This window comes from Tachysurus fulvidraco, chromosome 23 (assembly GCF_022655615.1).
Source record: "Tachysurus fulvidraco isolate hzauxx_2018 chromosome 23, HZAU_PFXX_2.0, whole genome shotgun sequence".
Taxonomy (NCBI): domain Eukaryota; kingdom Metazoa; phylum Chordata; class Actinopteri; order Siluriformes; family Bagridae; genus Tachysurus; species Tachysurus fulvidraco.
The window spans coordinates 17191764-17209035 of NC_062540.1; the positions used below are offsets into that span (position 1 = coordinate 17191764).

The 17272-nt window shown below is 37.3% G+C and overlaps 1 protein-coding gene across 1 annotated transcript; it reads left to right on the forward strand.

Annotated features, from left to right (window-relative positions):
- Nucleotides 1-4131: 4131 nt before the first annotated feature.
- On the forward strand, nucleotides 4132-14109 carry masp2 (MBL associated serine protease 2). The gene is made up of 11 exons (XM_047806814.1): nucleotides 4132-4292; nucleotides 4373-4589; nucleotides 5356-5533; nucleotides 7072-7203; nucleotides 9146-9342; nucleotides 10937-11084; nucleotides 11956-12074; nucleotides 12165-12243; nucleotides 12463-12585; nucleotides 13155-13229; nucleotides 13309-14109. The coding sequence occupies exons 1-11, from the start codon at nucleotides 4282-4284 to the stop codon at nucleotides 14085-14087; spliced, it is 2058 nt and encodes a 685-aa protein (XP_047662770.1). The 5' UTR covers nucleotides 4132-4281; the 3' UTR covers nucleotides 14088-14109.
- Nucleotides 14110-17272: the final 3163 nt, after the last annotated feature.

Here is a 17272-nt window from a genome sequence, read left to right on the forward strand (position 1 = left end):
GTGGCTGAGTTTGGAAAGCATGACTTAGGAATGGTGAAGAAATGACACTGTTAACACCATCATATCAATTAAAACAGCACCTCAATATAATGAAGTCTTTTACTTTATCTGACACACGGTAAACCTTTACACAGCAATTCAATCTCTGTAGTGTAGCGACGTACCGCAGCAGTGTGAGATTTTAGCTTTCAGCTCGTGTTAAAATTTTGGGTAGCTTTTGTGTGTTTTTTCACCTTAAGCTCCATCGTGCACCACATCAAAGCGGTTTGGTCTCTTCTTAATGACTGTCTGCCTTCATTATTAAGGTACTTCATTACCGTTGGTGCACAGAGCTATACAGAGAGGACAAGCTTTTCAATTGTAAGAAATAGACACAGTTACCTGTGTGGGTACTGTATGCCACTTCCATTTATCTTAGAATTGAAAGTCTATTCTGATTTTAACGTAGCAGTGATTTAATTTTCAAACTCTGATGCATGTTTAACTATTTCTGAGATCGGGACTTTTACAAGAACATGTGGTCTGAAAAAGTTTGGGAGACAACTCTGATTTCTGGAAAAAAATGTGTGTTATTGATTGTTTTTCTATAACAGCAATTATAGTTATGGTTGCAATTCTATTTTTTTCACCATGCAACATTATAGCATAATACACTATAGAAATACTATAGTGTCAAGGAATCCCTCACCAAAACGCTAACATCAAACTTATTTGAGAGAAATTTTACAGAGATATTTATTTAATGGATAATCTGCAAAATTTTAAAACTTATTAATAAACATATAATTATAGACTAACGACAGTTTGAAAAGTGCATTTCAATTCCATTCAAGCCAAATGAATTTCCAAGTATATGCAGTATAGTATTTTTCAACATATGAAGACTTTTCCCAGGTTTGCTTTGATTAGAAGGCTTTTGCAAAATGTTTTGATGTTTTGAACTGGTCTATTATGCTAAAGGTGTCTTCATGTCGTGTCTTCTATTATGCAAAGGTGTTCAGACAAGTCAAACCGAAGCACAAAATACTCAACAATCAGTGTGTCTTGTTTTCAGTTGACATCCCAAGAACCCTACGCTGTCAAGAGGAGCTAAAGGACTCTTGACAATCCATTAAGTTTCACTTGAGGCTGCTTCTAATGCACGGACAAATATCCAACTGTGACTGACAGACTAATAAGACACACTGCAAGTAAGCTTAATTGTCCTGGTTATACAATCAGCAAAGTACTTGAGATACACATGAAGATATTACCTAACTGAGTACAACATTTAAATAGAAAAAGCTATTAAATATTTCTTATATTTGAGGTCTCAACACATTTGAATTATTTTAATTAGTGTTATCATTTTTAATTATCCAACTGCACTGCAAGTAGTTTATCTTATTTTAAGAAAGAATTTACTTCATAGGATTACTTAAAAAATAGATAATATGTAAAATAATAAAATAATATACTGTATAATAATAGCATAATGTATATTACATAATTTATATAAAGAGAAGTGCTTAATAAAGTTTTTTTTTTTTCATTTTTAATTCATGTGTTTACTCAGAAAATGTAATATATTTGTGGGTCAGATTTCAGATTCTTAAAAATACTTTTTGTTCTCCATTAAGTCGTATATTGAAAGCAATGCCACATGCAATGCTATAAATTTTATGGTATAGGTAAATTACACAATACTATTCAATAACATAAATGTAAAACCATCAACAGTACAATCTTTCATAACCAATAGTATAACAGTAATACACAAAGGTCTCTAGAGTTTACACAGAATGATGCAAAAAAAAAAAAAACACTGAGGTAGATACAGTTCTGTATGTTTACAACTCTGATATCTCTTCATAACCAAGTGAGTAGAAATAATACAAACAAACTGAAACGCCTTCAGGAGCTTCTAAAATAAATCTGTGGCATCTGACAGAGGTTCTTGTTAGTGGATGTGTGCTCAAGACTCACTTCTACAGTTATAACATTTGTTGCAGATGCCTGTGATTATTTCTATCAAGCAGAATTTGAATAGTAATATAATCCCAGGTTGGTCTGGTGTTGCATCCAGGTTGTATTCCCACCTCATACCCAAGACAGGCTCTGGATCCACTGCAACCTTGACCAGGATTAAGCATTCACTGAAGATAAATGGGTGAATGTAGGAAATCCCTTTAATCCAATGTGGTCCCATGCTGACCTTTGTTTGTCCTGCAATCTTCATATCTGTCTACATTCCCCCACATGAGAAAACAAAATTCTGCCTTTGTGACTTTTTTGTTGACTTTTTTTTTTGGGATCCCAGTCCAATGCACACCTCTATTTGCTAGCCCTTGAGGCAAATGGGCATTGTGAAGAGTCAGAAATTCCTCGATTCCAAGCAGATTGTTTGCTGTGAGAAGAAACATGTCAAAGATTGAAATTTCTTGTTGCTATAGCAACTAATGCACTAGATCACAGATAGTGGTCTACTAAACCAATGTACTAAATCACATAAAGTGGTCTACAGTACTAACACCAATGAACTAGATCACAGGTAGTGGTCTAAAAAAAAAAACCAATGGGTTTCTCTGCTGTGTTACTTGCTGTTAAGTTGGCAGGGAAACAACAACAAAAAAAACTCTTAAATCTCATTTCAGATTCAGTGAAAGAATGTTTATGAGTCTCATAACATGAATCAGGTAGTAGAACAATAAAACCATAAGTTGTTAGAGACACACGTCCAGCATCCGAGTGTAGAGTTAACGTCTGGATGTCCTCAGTTCCCCTCAGTTATGGCAGCTGCTATACCGTTCCATAGTGTATTAAATAAATTAAGGTGTCTAGTGACCAAACGGCTTCATATTTTAAATCAAAACTGTAACCCTACACTATGTGATCCCTCGCATCAAAAAGAAGTTTGAGGTCACCACATTATAGCAGATGCTCACAATCAGCAAGGGCTTTTGCAACTGGAAATTACCATTGTCATTTATGAGGATAATTATTATAATTCTCCACGTACATTAAACCATTACCAGCGTAGTGTATCGGAAATAAGGGCCCCATTAAAAGCTTGCTTGCGGAACATTTATTGCATTCACTCACTCTCACGCTCGGCTCTCTGAGAGCTTCCACCTTTTTAAATAACAACTAAAACAACCACTTACTTCTATAGCAAAATGTAGATATGAATGAGACGGCAACATTACAAAAGCCTCAAATCAATTTTGCTCTTAGGATAATTGGCACATGGTGATGCAATCTGGTCCCATTCAATGCAGATGCGGAACCTGATTATCAAGCAGAAGCAGTACTTCGCTTGGATTCCTCTTTTTTTCCCAGATCTAATAACTAGGTGGAAAAAAGTTGTACCTGAGTATTTAGGATTCTTTGCACTTCATTATTAATATTCTGTTATTATTACAGATAATTATAGCTTTATATGCATCAGAAACCTTTGAGCTGTTACAATCTCTTAAATGTATACTTGGATGTCATTCTGGTTAAAATAATCTTCATCAAATGAAATCATTCATCAAAAATCAACAGTGACCTGAGAGGGCAATAGTTTTATAAGCCATTTTGTATGATTCATGGTCTGAACTATAGCTATAAGCTATAAGGTTATAAGATAAAGATTTTTCCTCACAGTAGATCTGTATTAACACTTTGTTCTAATCTGTGTTATACTGTAAACATTAGATCCATTACAATGGTACAATAACTCAGTAGATTATTAAAAACAGATTTATGAGTTTTATCTATTTATTAGTATTTTATTGTGCTTTTTTTTTTTTTTCCTGAAGCATACTTCGGTACAATCATGTTGATATAGTAAAAAAAAAAAAAAAGACACAAAGTACACAGATTTTCTAGAGATATGATGTTCTAGACAAACATCTATTTTTTGGACAAAAAGTTCTTCATCAGCATTAGAAGTCCTTCTGAATCTGTATGCCACATATTTTTATCACTCAGGTGAAAATCAATCAAGTTTAAAGAAAGACATAAATAAATTTTATGTTATTTATTGGCAGCTTGACTTTCATTATATAAATTAATGTGATCTATTAGTTTAGCTTGCCATGTAAAGCAGGCTAAAGTACCTCACAGACACACAGATAATCCTAACGTGAACAGCACTCACACTGTCAACCTTTGTAAAAGTCAGCTCTGTCATTAGTCAGTATTTGCACAGAGCTTGTTACTGGATTGCTGGTTCAGTAACCTGGAGTGCACTTATGTGGTCATCGGTGTAACTAGACCAAACGTGAATAGAAGTCCGCAAATGACACAAGGTGAAGAATGTTCAAAGGGTAAGCAAAGACATTTTTTAAATAAATAAAACAAATATTTGGTGTTATTGAATGTATGTGTTATTATTGTGCGTCTACAGTGTTTTAGCAGCTGTGATTGGCCTGCTGCCGCTGTCTTTGAGCCTTCAGCTAACGGGACTGTTTGGGAGCTTCACTTCTCCCAATTTTCCGAATGCGTATCCTAATAACCAGCTTATTACATGGAACATCACGGGTCCAGTGGGTCACAGACTTCGGCTGTACTTTACCCATTTTGGCCTGGAGCCCTCTCTTCACTGTGAATATGACTACGTGCAGGTACACTCCAAGATGACTTCAGGGATACACATATACTATACTGTACCTGTGATAAATAAAAAATGCTAAATATATGCTGAATATAGAATTCAGCCAACCAACAAACATTTGTTCCAATGCAAAACTATTTATCTGGTAGGAATGCTAGTCATTTGAGCTCTTGACTTGTACACATGACTCATTAGCACTGTAGATGCTGCACATATAGTGTTATAATTGCTAACATTGCATTAGGCTAAACAGACATAATCTTGTTGGGGCAAATGAAAGTCCTAATTAGTCCCTTAATGACAACCCTAATACAATTCCTGCAAACCTAAACATGTGTAAGTACAAAGGTTTAGGCAAAAATGAAAATGAAAAGGAAGTTAGTGTGTAACGAATCTCATGTTCCTTTATCATAGCAAATACACAAAATTTCCAATCTCATTTGTATCCTCTTTAACTGGAACACAAATTCCACAGACCCTCTCAGTATAGATTTATTTCATGAACATCATGAAGCATCAAGCTTTTTCAGTATTTGTAATATTCCACGAAAGAACGCCTATTTATAGGACAGTCTGTTTTTGGGTTATTGAGATTTGAAGATATTTCTGAAGCCCATACAATTCAAGGGACGATACAAGCAAACAGGCTAATAACTGTAACTTATTATTCAATAGTAAATAGAATAAGCTTGTAAATGGTGGGTTGTAATTTCGATCACTGCAGCACAACCAAAAATCATGGATGAATGTGAATCTTTCTCCCTTTGGTTTGACAGGTGACTTCACAGGGCAATGATACAGTCCGATTCTGTGGTGAGAGTGAGAAAAACTATGAGGATTCCCCAATAAATACCAATCTGTACTCCTCCACCAACACAATGTCTGTGATCTTCAGATCAGATTACTCCAACGAGGAACGATTTACCGGCTTCCAAGCGTATTACACTGCAGAAGGTGAAGATTTATTGTTAGTTTTGGGGCTTTTTAGCTGTACTACTGCAATCCGGTCTCAAGTCCACAGAATATATTAAACATTACTCTATGGGAGTTAAAAAAAATGTAGCCATGTTCTTTAGTAATGGCATGATATTAGGCCAACAGTGGTACAGTGCTTCCAGAACATTTCTTGGTTCAAACCTGAGCTCAAGTTCCTGTCTGTATGCTCTCCCTGTGTTTGTCTAGGTTTCCTCTCACCCTCCTAAATTGCCCCTAGGTGGTACTGTGTGTCTATGGGGCCATGCGATGTCCCTGGTGTCAGATCCCAAAATCCTTTCCAGTTCTTCTTGGCTCCGGACATGGAGCAGAGATGGAGCAATGCTGAATTTACATCTTTTCATTACTAATGATGCACAATGAATCTTCCACAGAGAAATGTGCTTATGATCTTTACTACAAAGTTCCTGGGCAATCTTCACAGCAGGATATCTGCGGTTTGTAGCCACAAGTGAACATATGCCATCTTAAAGTCAACTAAAATATTTATATGCTATGAGCTGTGGAGGTTTTTTTGTTTTTTTTGGAACTTTGCAGTAAAGATTGGCTATAGATTTCAGGATTTATCTCAAATGGTAGGAAAATGCCAGAATTATAGCAATCCAACAATTATTAGGTTATACTCATCATATAACATTATGCATCTAACCTGAAAACTATTATTAAAGGAAAGGGGAAGATTTTCCAATCTTCAATATCCAGTTTGTGAATATCCAGCCCACCGTGAACTCACATTCCTGCTCTTGGTTGACTTAAGAAAAACCTGACATTATCTTCTGGTGATGCCCCGAGGTTTGATTTGTTGTGCATTCTGAGACACTTTTCTGTTTACCACAGCAGGAACGAGTAATTTTTGAGTTACAGCTACTAGCCTTCCAGTCTATTAGATCTAGCCTGGCTCTTCCCCTTTGGCTTCCCTCATCAAGATCACATTACATGTTACAGAACTGGCGTTAACTGGATGTATTATTATTATTATTATTATTATTATTATTATTATTATTATTATTATTATTATTATTATTATTATATTGTACCATTCTGTGTAAACTCTAGAGACTGTTGTGAGTTTATATTCTAGAAATAGTCAAACCAGCCTTTCACCAACAACTATGCCACAGTTAAAGTCATGGAGATTACTTTTTTCTTTCTGATGTTTAACATGAACTTAATCAGTATATATTTGGTTTGCATTCATTGTTGATATGAGAGAAAAGAATCATTAGAAGAAAGCGACTGTCTATATGAAACCTTTACTTTCTTCCTTACCTACTTTAAATGGGGGCCCTAAAAATGCTTCCATAAACTTAAATTCTGAATATATTGCAATAATTAGCTGTTGCAAATAAGCCATAACTGATGAGCTTTTTCAGTGCTTTGTCTAACCCCAATCTTCGCTGTGAGAACAGCTTATTCATCACAGAGAATATACATTGTGTAGAAGGAACTTTGTCAGCAAGAACGCGGGTCCTAATTGCTCGCTTTCTCTCTGTGCACAGACATTGACGAGTGTGTGATTACGGTGGATGGAGAGCCTGTGTGTGACCATTACTGCCACAATTACATGGGGGGATATTACTGCACTTGCCGACTGGGATTCCAGCTCCATGCCAATAAAAGGGATTGCACTGGTAAGGATGCAGAATGAGCGTGAACAGTGTGACCTTCAATTAATTTGGAGGCTGATCACTGAAGCAAATGAGAAGCATTTGTATTAATACCAAAGTGCAATGGATTTGCAGTTTACTGTGTTGCATTTGTAACAATTTGCATTTGTGATGAACGATGAAGAAGCTAGATGATTTTTCACTGTTATTTTAAATGTCATTTGTGCTAACAGACCACCGCATACTTCTGTTTTCAAATAAATCTTCATAACATATCTTCAGGAAATTCAGAAAAATATATAGTAGAAATAAAACTTGTCCATGACACCAAATGTGTCCATGACTCTTTATGTTTAGATATTTCTTAATGTGTCTGTCTCCTGTTCAGATGTGGGGTATGCAGGGCAACATTGATTATTTTCCACATTGAACTTTGTCCCTTTGGCAATTCTCTCTAGACAGTTGTTTTCTTTTTGTTATCAGCAAAGCTATAGACCTATTTAGTGTGTATCAACACTCTGGTATCCTGAAGGCAACATGTACAATTGACCCTGTCAGAAGCTGCTGATTTCGGCAGCTCAAGCAACAACGGAGTAAAAAATACAGCATAGAAAAAAAGGATTGCACGGATTCCTTTATAACTGAACGAGAAATGTCTGAGCGCTCAGGTTGGGTCATATTAATGCATTTTACAGTGTTATACATAAAAAAAACCTCAGATGAGTCACCCATCAGCCAGTGATTCTCAAAGCAGATTCTGTAAAGCATAGCCGGTGTGTTATTCTATTTATTATTGACTACTAATAATTATTTACGGGCTCTGAAATTTATTTTACAGTTAAATGGATGCAAAAAAAATGTCTGAAAGCCCTCGGCTTTAGGTCCCATAAATAAATTCTGAAAATTGTCTCGGATGGGCATTGTGATCATTACCATGCCTAAATATGAAACACTACATCTCTTTGTCAGTCTGAGACAAAGTTAATCACCATACAGTACGTTCCTGAGGGAACAGCAGGATGGTGAGCAGAAGAAAATTGATACCTGTTTGCTGTTTTAATAGAGTGATGATGGTGGGTAATTAATCACAATTACCAGCTTTGGCGTGCCTCTTAATTATTGTTCTCCGCTGAAGAAAGTGACATCACATTATGCTGAGGAATGGGGACACAGACCTGCATCTGCGTCTCACTAATTATCTAAATTGCCTAACCTTTGTCTCCTTTGGTTGAGCCTCTGCCTTTGTCACTTTCTCCTATGTTGGATTCGCTTGAAAATTAATCGTAGCAGTTGGCAAAAACGAGCAATGCTCATGAATCTGATTAAAGTTATGTAGTGAAAATAAAATGATGAAATATAGTGGTGGATTGTTTATTTGGAAATTTGTGATAGGCTTGACTGCTATTCATATTAAGCATTGCGACGTCTCAAATCAGACTGGTCAGGTGTTGATTCAACAACAGATGATTTTATAAAACAAATACAGTGGCAGTGGTGGATCAAGTATTTAAGGATCTGGATTGTTGATTGGAGGATCAGGGTTCAAGCCCCAGCACTGCCAAGCTGCCACTGTTGGGCACTTGAGTAAGGCCCTTAAACCTCTCTGCTCCACTGGTGATTTATCATGGCTGACTCTATGCTCTGACCACAAACTCCAAAGTTGGGATATGTGAAGAAAGAACTTCACTGTGCTGTAATGTAGATGGGACGAAATAAAGGTTTCTATTTCGAAATGTTTTGTGGAATGTACAGTAAATTGTACTCATCATGTGGAGCATCACAGGCCAGTTGATCCACATGATGGGAAGGAAGGAAGACTGTAGGATATGTCGTGATCAGCTCTGGCGATTAAACAGTATCTCTGCTTCACACTGAACCATGTTACATCACCCCAGTCTAAATGTTGTATGTAAGAAAAAGAGAGACTATAATGCTGTTAATAAAAGACTCTGTTTCCTTTCTGTAGTGGAATGCAGTGGTCAGGTCTTTTTGGACAGGTCAGGTGAGCTGATGAGTCCAAAGTATCCACTTCCCTACCCCAGAATGAGTCAGTGTGACTACACCATCCTCCTGCTCGATGGCTTCCAAGTGAGCCTTGATTTTGTGGATATCTTTGATGTGGAGACTCATCCAGACGTTCCCTGTCCTTACGACATCCTCAAGGTTGGTTCTGCCTGGAGTGAAATAATGAATAATAACTTTACATCCATGTTTTTTTTTTCTTTCCGTTATAGCATTTTATATATGAAACACTGGATGCTGAAGTAGACTAAACTTCTCTATACATGAAAACTTCACCAATTTAATGATTATAAAGGTTAGACTTATATTGTTGTGGAGTATCAGTCATAGAGGTTAAAATAAAAATAATATAACATATAATATAATCCAACTCAAACAGTAACATCTTCTGAACATCGTCTTGGGGGGTTTTGCAGTATGTATAATAGCAAACACATCTTTGTTGATATGCTCTGTACATCTCATCCTTTCTGAAGCTCTGATTTGAAAGTAAATTTCCGGCTGCAATAATTAATGTTAAGTCAGGCGTCTGCGAGCTGCACTTAACTCTGACATCTTATTTAAAACTAATTACTCATCTACAATCATAACTGCAGGCAAATTAATGTGTTGAGTGGTAGAAAATTTTATTATGATTTTTGTTTATTCAATTAAAATCTCAGTTCACGCAGAGAAGGCCAAGAGAGAATTACAGCCTCCTTCATCAGGGAGCCGTAACAATATACAATAAGAAGGCAAAGCAAGATGAGATTAAAAATGGGAATAATTTCAATAATAAATGTTAATAAATATTATTAAAAACACAATTACTAGTCCACAATAAGCATGCATGTGTACTGTCTCTAATTACAGACTTTCATTATAGAAAGAAACATGAAACGTGTGTGTGTGTGTGTGTGTGGTTGTCACACACGTTTGTTGTTGTTTTTTCCTTTCTTTTCATTTTCTATAACAGCTATAACAGCTTTTCTATGACAGTGCTGAAGATTTTTTTAATATTTTTCCTCACTCATGGAAGTCGGCTTGATAAATTCCTAAGAAAGTTATTCTTGAGGTCTAAACATCTTATATTTGTGTACCATACTGTTTTTCATTCAGATAAATACTTAAGATTCTGGCAAAAACAATCACTACATATTATAATTTTTAAAAGACTTTTTCCTCAAAATCTTTCAAAAATGATCAATACACCTTCACTGAACATTTATCACTTATTGTCCCATTTATTCCATCATGTACGAGAACGTTTTAACCTGAGTATTATTCTGAATGCACCAACCAAACATCATTAGTGTAAGTGAAACATCTGATGAGTCACATTTGATGGATCCAGGCATTATTACTGAAAGTAAGTTTAACAATGTACAATGTATTAATTACAGGATCACTTCAAATACAAGTAGTATTTATCTCTGTATGTAAATGAACTGTCTTTATATTCGTTCAGTTGTGCTCTCTTTCTCTGTGTTTCTCTCTGTCTCAGGCTTCTGTCTTCTCTTTAAAACAAACGCAGGTTCGTCAGGCACGACGGCAGCCATTAAAGTGCTCCCCAAGCTCCACTGATCAATGTCCCGGAGGCCCATGAATAAACAATATATGCTCTCTCATGCCTCTTTAAACTGCCTGTCTTTATTTCTCCCGACGGATATGTAGATGCGCTTTTCTAGGCATTTATCCTCTAAAACAGTCATGTTCTGCTGGTTTAAACAAAGTCTGCTTTGTCTCTGATCGAAAGATCGCTGCAGGTTCGAGGGAATACGGCCCATTCTGTGGAACCAGGCTACCGGCTAGAATCGAAACAGGCACTCACGAAGCGCGAGTCACTTTCCGCTCAGATGGCTCGGGAAAAAACAGAGGCTGGAAGATAAAGTACTCCAGTACAGGTAGCCTCCAAGCCACTAGAACTTTAATAGTGCTTTCGTTGTTCTACATCACTTGCAAATCTGATACCACAGCGCTGTTTAATTCTAAAATCTGATTGAGCAGAAGGTTAATTCATTTTGACATATAGCAGCTCTGACAGCAATGCTCCTGCAAGCAAATCATGTTCGATCTAATAGAGTATTATATTTAAAGATAGAATTTACTCTGGAACTTGTATCATGGAGGCACCACATCAATGCATTAAAACGTGTATAATCATTACTATGGTGTTTAGCATTTTTGTAAGATGTCTCGGCTGTCAGAGCTTTGTACAGTATTAAAGCTGTAATGGAGTATTATGACATCACAACATTTTCAGGCATTTATCAGTTTCTGAGTAACATGAAAAGTTTATTAAATTCGAAAGGGAAAAAAACTGTTAGGCTAGTTATGGAACGACTGGTTATAGCTTTTATTATTGAAATTATTAAAAGTAACTACTCTTCACAAGCAACTCTTCACAAAAACATAATGACAACATAACTACAAACTGAATTAAAATCTATTAAAAAGTACAAGATGCAATTCTTTAATGCAAAATTGTTGTAGAATTGCTGTGGCATAAGAGAAACCAAACATTTCAGGATGTTAGTGGTGACTCTGCTTCATGGCAGTAAACATCAGGATGATGAAGTATTTTCCATTAAAAAACTACTATTTAATGGTTTATAGCGAAGAGACATTCAAAAAAACATCAGCATTTCGAATGAAGATGCTAACAGTTCCGATCTAAATGTATGCTGCCATTTCATTACAGCAATGTTGGATGACAATGTTTATCATCTCTCTCTCACTCACTCACTCTCTCTCTCTCTCTTCTCTCTCTCTCAGCCAAACCTTGTCCAAACCCAGTGGCTCCTTTGCATGGCCGCATTCACCCACAGCAGGACCAGTACATCTTAACTGACACTTTCAACGTTACGTGTGAACTCGGTTATGAGTTAACTCTGGTATAAAACCTTTCTGATGTGGCAATAAGAGCACATAAATCTGTCTTTGTTGCTCTTTTTGAAGTTCAAGTTATACTTTTATATCTTTAGGGTGATGAAATCTTAACATTTTACCAAGCTACATGCCTGAAGGGTGGATTTTGGGATGGTCCAATGCCTTTGTGTACATGTAAGCAGACTGAACCTAAAAGAGCATGAAGTGTACAAAATTGTCAAAAAGTTGAGCTTTATTAAAGGAGACTTCACACCTTAAAGCCTGATGTGGACTAAACCAGCAGATTCAAGGCAGACATAAAATATTACATGATTGTATAACGTTTTTATTTGCATCAAATTCTGTTTTAACCCAATGGATGTGTATTAATAGCCATTTTTCTTTCTCTGGCAGTGGTTAACTGTGAAGACCCTGAGAACATTAACAACGGAAGTGTCAAATTCACCACAACCACATATAAATCTCAGATCAAGTACAGCTGTGAAGAAATGTACACCATGAAGAACAGCACCAATGGTGAGAACCGATAACATAACCACAATATGCACTACAAAGAAGGCACAATAATTGGGTTAAAGCCTGGGACAACCTTTTGACTTTTTCTGTAACATATAATTCTGACATCTAAAGCATTTATATATTTTATTGTATATTGTATATATTGTATATTTGCTTAAGACCCACAACTATCCTACTTGATCAAAGCTTGAATCTAATTTGAGGTTCATAAAATTTGGCCAAGATGCTGAGTTTGTTATATTGTCTTTGTTTCTACGTAGTTTCTAATAACCATGATGTCAAATTATGTCATAGACATAGAAACCCACCAAAAGAGACATTTTCTGAATATTAGCATTTGTTTTCCATTTGGCTATTTTTTCACAATCTGAGAGCATTCTCTGGACCATAATGTGTGATGAATTATGAGTATTATAAATCTGTAAAGAAAGCTTTCCTGAAAATCTTGGAACATTTCGAGAACCAAAACTAAATTTTCCCACCCTGTTCCAAAAAGCAGTGTGTTATACCTCAATACTGCCTCACATTTGTGAATTGATATTTAAGCTTGTTCCCTAACTATTTAGGAGTCTACACCTGTGCTCATGATGGCTTTTGGAGAGACGCACTGGGTAGAAAAAGTCCTCCAGACTGTATACCAAGTAGGTAAGCTAATGGAGTTATGTCAGTGGACAGAAATGAACAGTTTTCTTAGAATGACTGGTCTACCTTGTGTGAAAGTCTGTGGAAAGCCTACAGGGAGACTGGCTAAGGTGATCGGAGGAGAGAATGCAGAAAAGAACGAGATACCCTGGCAGGTAATGATCCTGAAAGGAGGTCGTTTAAAGGGTGGTGGCGCTCTTCTCAGAGATGACTGGGTCCTGACCGCAGCTCATGTCCTGCACGATTACAGCGACGTGTCAAACCTGGCAGTGAAACTTGGCTTGGTCAAGCGTACAGATCCTGAAGCAGTGAATGACATCCCAGAGGATATCTTCATACACCCGGGATACCATCACGATGGGCTGAACTTCAACAATGACATTGCTTTGATCAAACTGAGGCACAAGGTTCCTATAAGCACAGCCATTATGCCCATATGTTTACCAGGAAATGAGGAAAGATTTGTCCTTAAGACTAATGACTATGGGACAGTAAGTGGGTGGGGCGTATGGCAAAAGACCATCAATCGTGGCTCTCATAATCTAAAGTATGCAGAAATACCTGTGGTCGATTTTGGTGAATGTAAGGCTAAGTATGATGCCCTCGTAACCCCAAATGGGAAGCTGGTAGTAACAGACAACATGGTGTGTGGAGGTTTGGCCGAGGGGGGTGTGGATTCATGTCAAGGGGACAGTGGTGGGCCTTATGTATTCCTGGACAAGCAGAGCCGTAGCTGGTACATTGGTGGCATTGTGTCCTGGGGATATGCATGTGCTGAGGCAGGGTATTATGGGGTGTACACAAAAGTGAGCAATTATCTCACTTGGATAGAAGACATCATGACACAAAACAGTTAAATAAACAGCCATTACTGTACAATGTGTACTGTACCTCTTGTTTATTTCGGTCTACGTTTTTTTCCCAGCAATACAGCTTTGTTGATCCATTGCCATGATCACCTTAAGTTATTAGACGCATTAGTGGATTTAAGCCAGATGTATTGTTTTTTTAAACCACTACTGCTCTTGAGGGACTTTTAGCAAAACCAACAACCTCCTGTAGATCTCAGAAACACAGGACATAATGTAGATATGTTGTTTAAAAGGCAAAAAAGCTGCTTGAGGCTTCCAGCTTCAACATATCATTTACACTCATTTAACTCTTATGCATTATGCATTTGATGCCAGTTTTGCAAAACATGCTTTCCTCTGTGTGACCCATTCAGTCCTCTTGACTTGTGTATAATTGCCTCTCTAATGGCGTCTTTGCAGACACACAGCTTTTTCTCCATTTATATCGTCTGTCATAAGAATTTTAGCAATGATGGTGGTGGGCACTGGATAGCACGCAGGTGAGTAGTTTGCCTTCAGGAAAATCAGGAATCGGTGATGTGCAGGTCGATGTGGCTTCAGTGTCAATACTCTATTCATGAGAGAGTCCACATAATAAGAGAAATTACACAAGATAATAAAAAAGAAAAATCTAATTTTCAAATTAAGGCATGCAAGTGCATTCATTCATTCATTCATTCATTCATTCATTTAATAATAAATTTATTCATGAAACAAAACAAAGTTAAAAAAGTGAATACCAACAGACTGTGCAGTGGGAGCATTGAGCGTGAACATAAGGACTATAATTCAGTGGCAGGGGGTTTGATCTGAACGCTGGAGAACTGAGTTCCAGCCGGCTATTAAAGCTTTTAAGACAGAAAGACTTATGCCACCAGAACTACACCCCGTTCACAGCCCTCATTCAAGGCTGTGACGCTGCATACAGAGCACCCGTACATTGAATCCTTAATCAATAATGCAGCGTGCTGCATTTCACACGTAGACTCATGACTAAGAGGTCATGTCAAAAGATTGTGGCGGTTTCAGGGTCACTGGGCTGTTTACATGCGTGTCGTCAGGCATACTGGTCAAGCTCTTCTCCAACACCACTCCGTGCTCATTACACTGTAAGGCGGATCCACGTCTTCGGGAGCGACCTCGGTGCTTTTAACAAGACTGTTCAACTCAACCAGTGTAGCTAGCCATGAAGAAAACTAAATAATAATAATAATAAAAATTTCCTTCATTACCCACAAAGTGTTCTGCATTATTAGCATCCAGGGTGTTGGGATAAATCCCTACATGTGAATCCAAATGCTCTAACAAGCTAAAATCTTTTGATTGAAACGAATCAAAAAGATGCTTTCCTCTGTGGGTCACACAAAGGAAAGCATGTTTTTAGACAGAGATAGTAAATGAAATATTAAGACTGAGATTTGAATCGAAAACTAAACTGATTGAAAACTTAATTGGTTAAATGTTTTTATGGTTTATATCCGGGGGCACGGTGGCTTAATGGTTAGCACGTTCACCTCACACCTCCAGAGTTGGGGGGTCGATTCCCGCCTCGTGTGTGTGTGGAGTTTGCATGTTCTCCCCGTGGCTCGGGGGTTTCCTCCGGGTACTCCGGTTTCCTCCCCCTGTCCAAAGACATGCATGGTTGATTGGAATCTCTGGAAAATTTTGTGTGTGTGTGTGTGTGTGTGTGTGTGTGTGTGTGTGTGTGTGTGTGTGTGTGTGTGTGTGTGTGTGTGTGTGTGTGTGTGTGTGTGTGTGTGTGTCCTGCGTCCTGCGTCCTGCGATGGGTTGGCACTCCGTCCAGGGTGTATCCTGCCTCGATGCCTGATGACGCCTGAGAATTGGGCACAGGCTCCCCGTGACAAGAGAATTTTGGATAAGCGGTAGAAAATGAATGAACGTTTATATCCATCTAGGTTTAAATACATTAGCAAAGAAAATGTCTGTCAGATGTCATTTGCTCAGTGATAATAAATTAAATATGACGTGTTAAAGGAAAGAAAGTGAAAGAGTCAGTTTTCGGTTACAGTCTAAATGCCATTCATTTCCAGCTCTAATGCATTTCTTCATGAGTGATGGTTTTGAATATTATACTGGTCTGGGAAACACCAGCTAAAAAAAAGGCAAAATTTATTTTTTTTTCTTCATACTTGGAGTAAATCACCAGAATGATGTGTATATATTTTATTTCATTTTTCATCTTGCCTGTCATTCTATAAAGACCATGTTGGATATGGACAACAGATGTCAAACAGCTTGCCAGCTTAACATGATTTCTTCATGCACTGAACGTCAGGCTTTGATCGAGACGTAGGACATAAAGCCTGAATCCAATGAAGTGAAATGGGCCTAAGCCTGATCAGTTCAGTTAGTAATCACATACTGGCTGTTAACACGTCCGTGGTGCTTCTCATCCAGTCAGAATAAAACCTCAAAAGCAAATTTCTCCTTTTTCACCTGTGGGTGAAAATTAAAATGCTTTACTTACGGTTAAGATGCATGAGAAAAGAAAAAAAGATTTCACTTCATGAAAGCCTATAGTTTTCTGATCTATTTAACAAAGAAGAATGAATTTTAACCATGTAAAAGGTACTCCAAGCTGATGGACATACAGAACAAGACTCCTGCTATATTCAGGTCTAAATGAATGCCATATTTCTCTTGGTACAATCACTAAATCACAAAGCTTTTTATTTTTATTCTGACAGCTGTTAAGAGGTTGTGTACCTTTTTTTTTAATTTTTTTTTTTATAAAATATTTCCAAATGCCTGAAACTTTATGATTAGCTGTAAAGTGCCACAATGCAAATGACTAGCTTTTACTAATCAAGTCATCTTCGATAACCAGCATAATGAGGAAATCTGCTCCCGTTAGGCAGAAGTTAGAGACGAAGAGTCGATTAAATTCCATATAATTTGTTCGAAATCTCTGATGTCCACACTCCTGTGCTTTCAGTCGAAAGTCGCTGTGGTTAAACACAGACCCGAAGCAATGACATTATATTGCTATGAGACAAAGTATATTGTAAATCACTCAGTAAGTCATGTGGTAGTTGTAACTAATGAGGTTCAGTGGAATCAATGCTTAATTAGCTCACCTTTAACACCTGTTATTTTTTTATTCTTCCTTGGGAGTCTTGGTGCCGCTGTGCCATATAAGGGATAATATTCTGAGTGAACTTCTCCAGCTT

What these genes read in the sequence shown, in the direction of transcription:
- masp2 (XM_047806814.1), top strand. An exon ending in CAATAAAAGGGATTGCACTG is followed by an intron (nt 7,204 to 9,145) that starts GTAAGGATGCAG and finishes TCCTTTCTGTAG; the next exon opens with TGGAATGCAGTGGTCAGGTC. An exon ending in TCCTCCAGACTGTATACCAA is followed by an intron (nt 13,230 to 13,308) that starts GTAGGTAAGCTA and finishes CTTGTGTGAAAG; the next exon opens with TCTGTGGAAAGCCTACAGGG.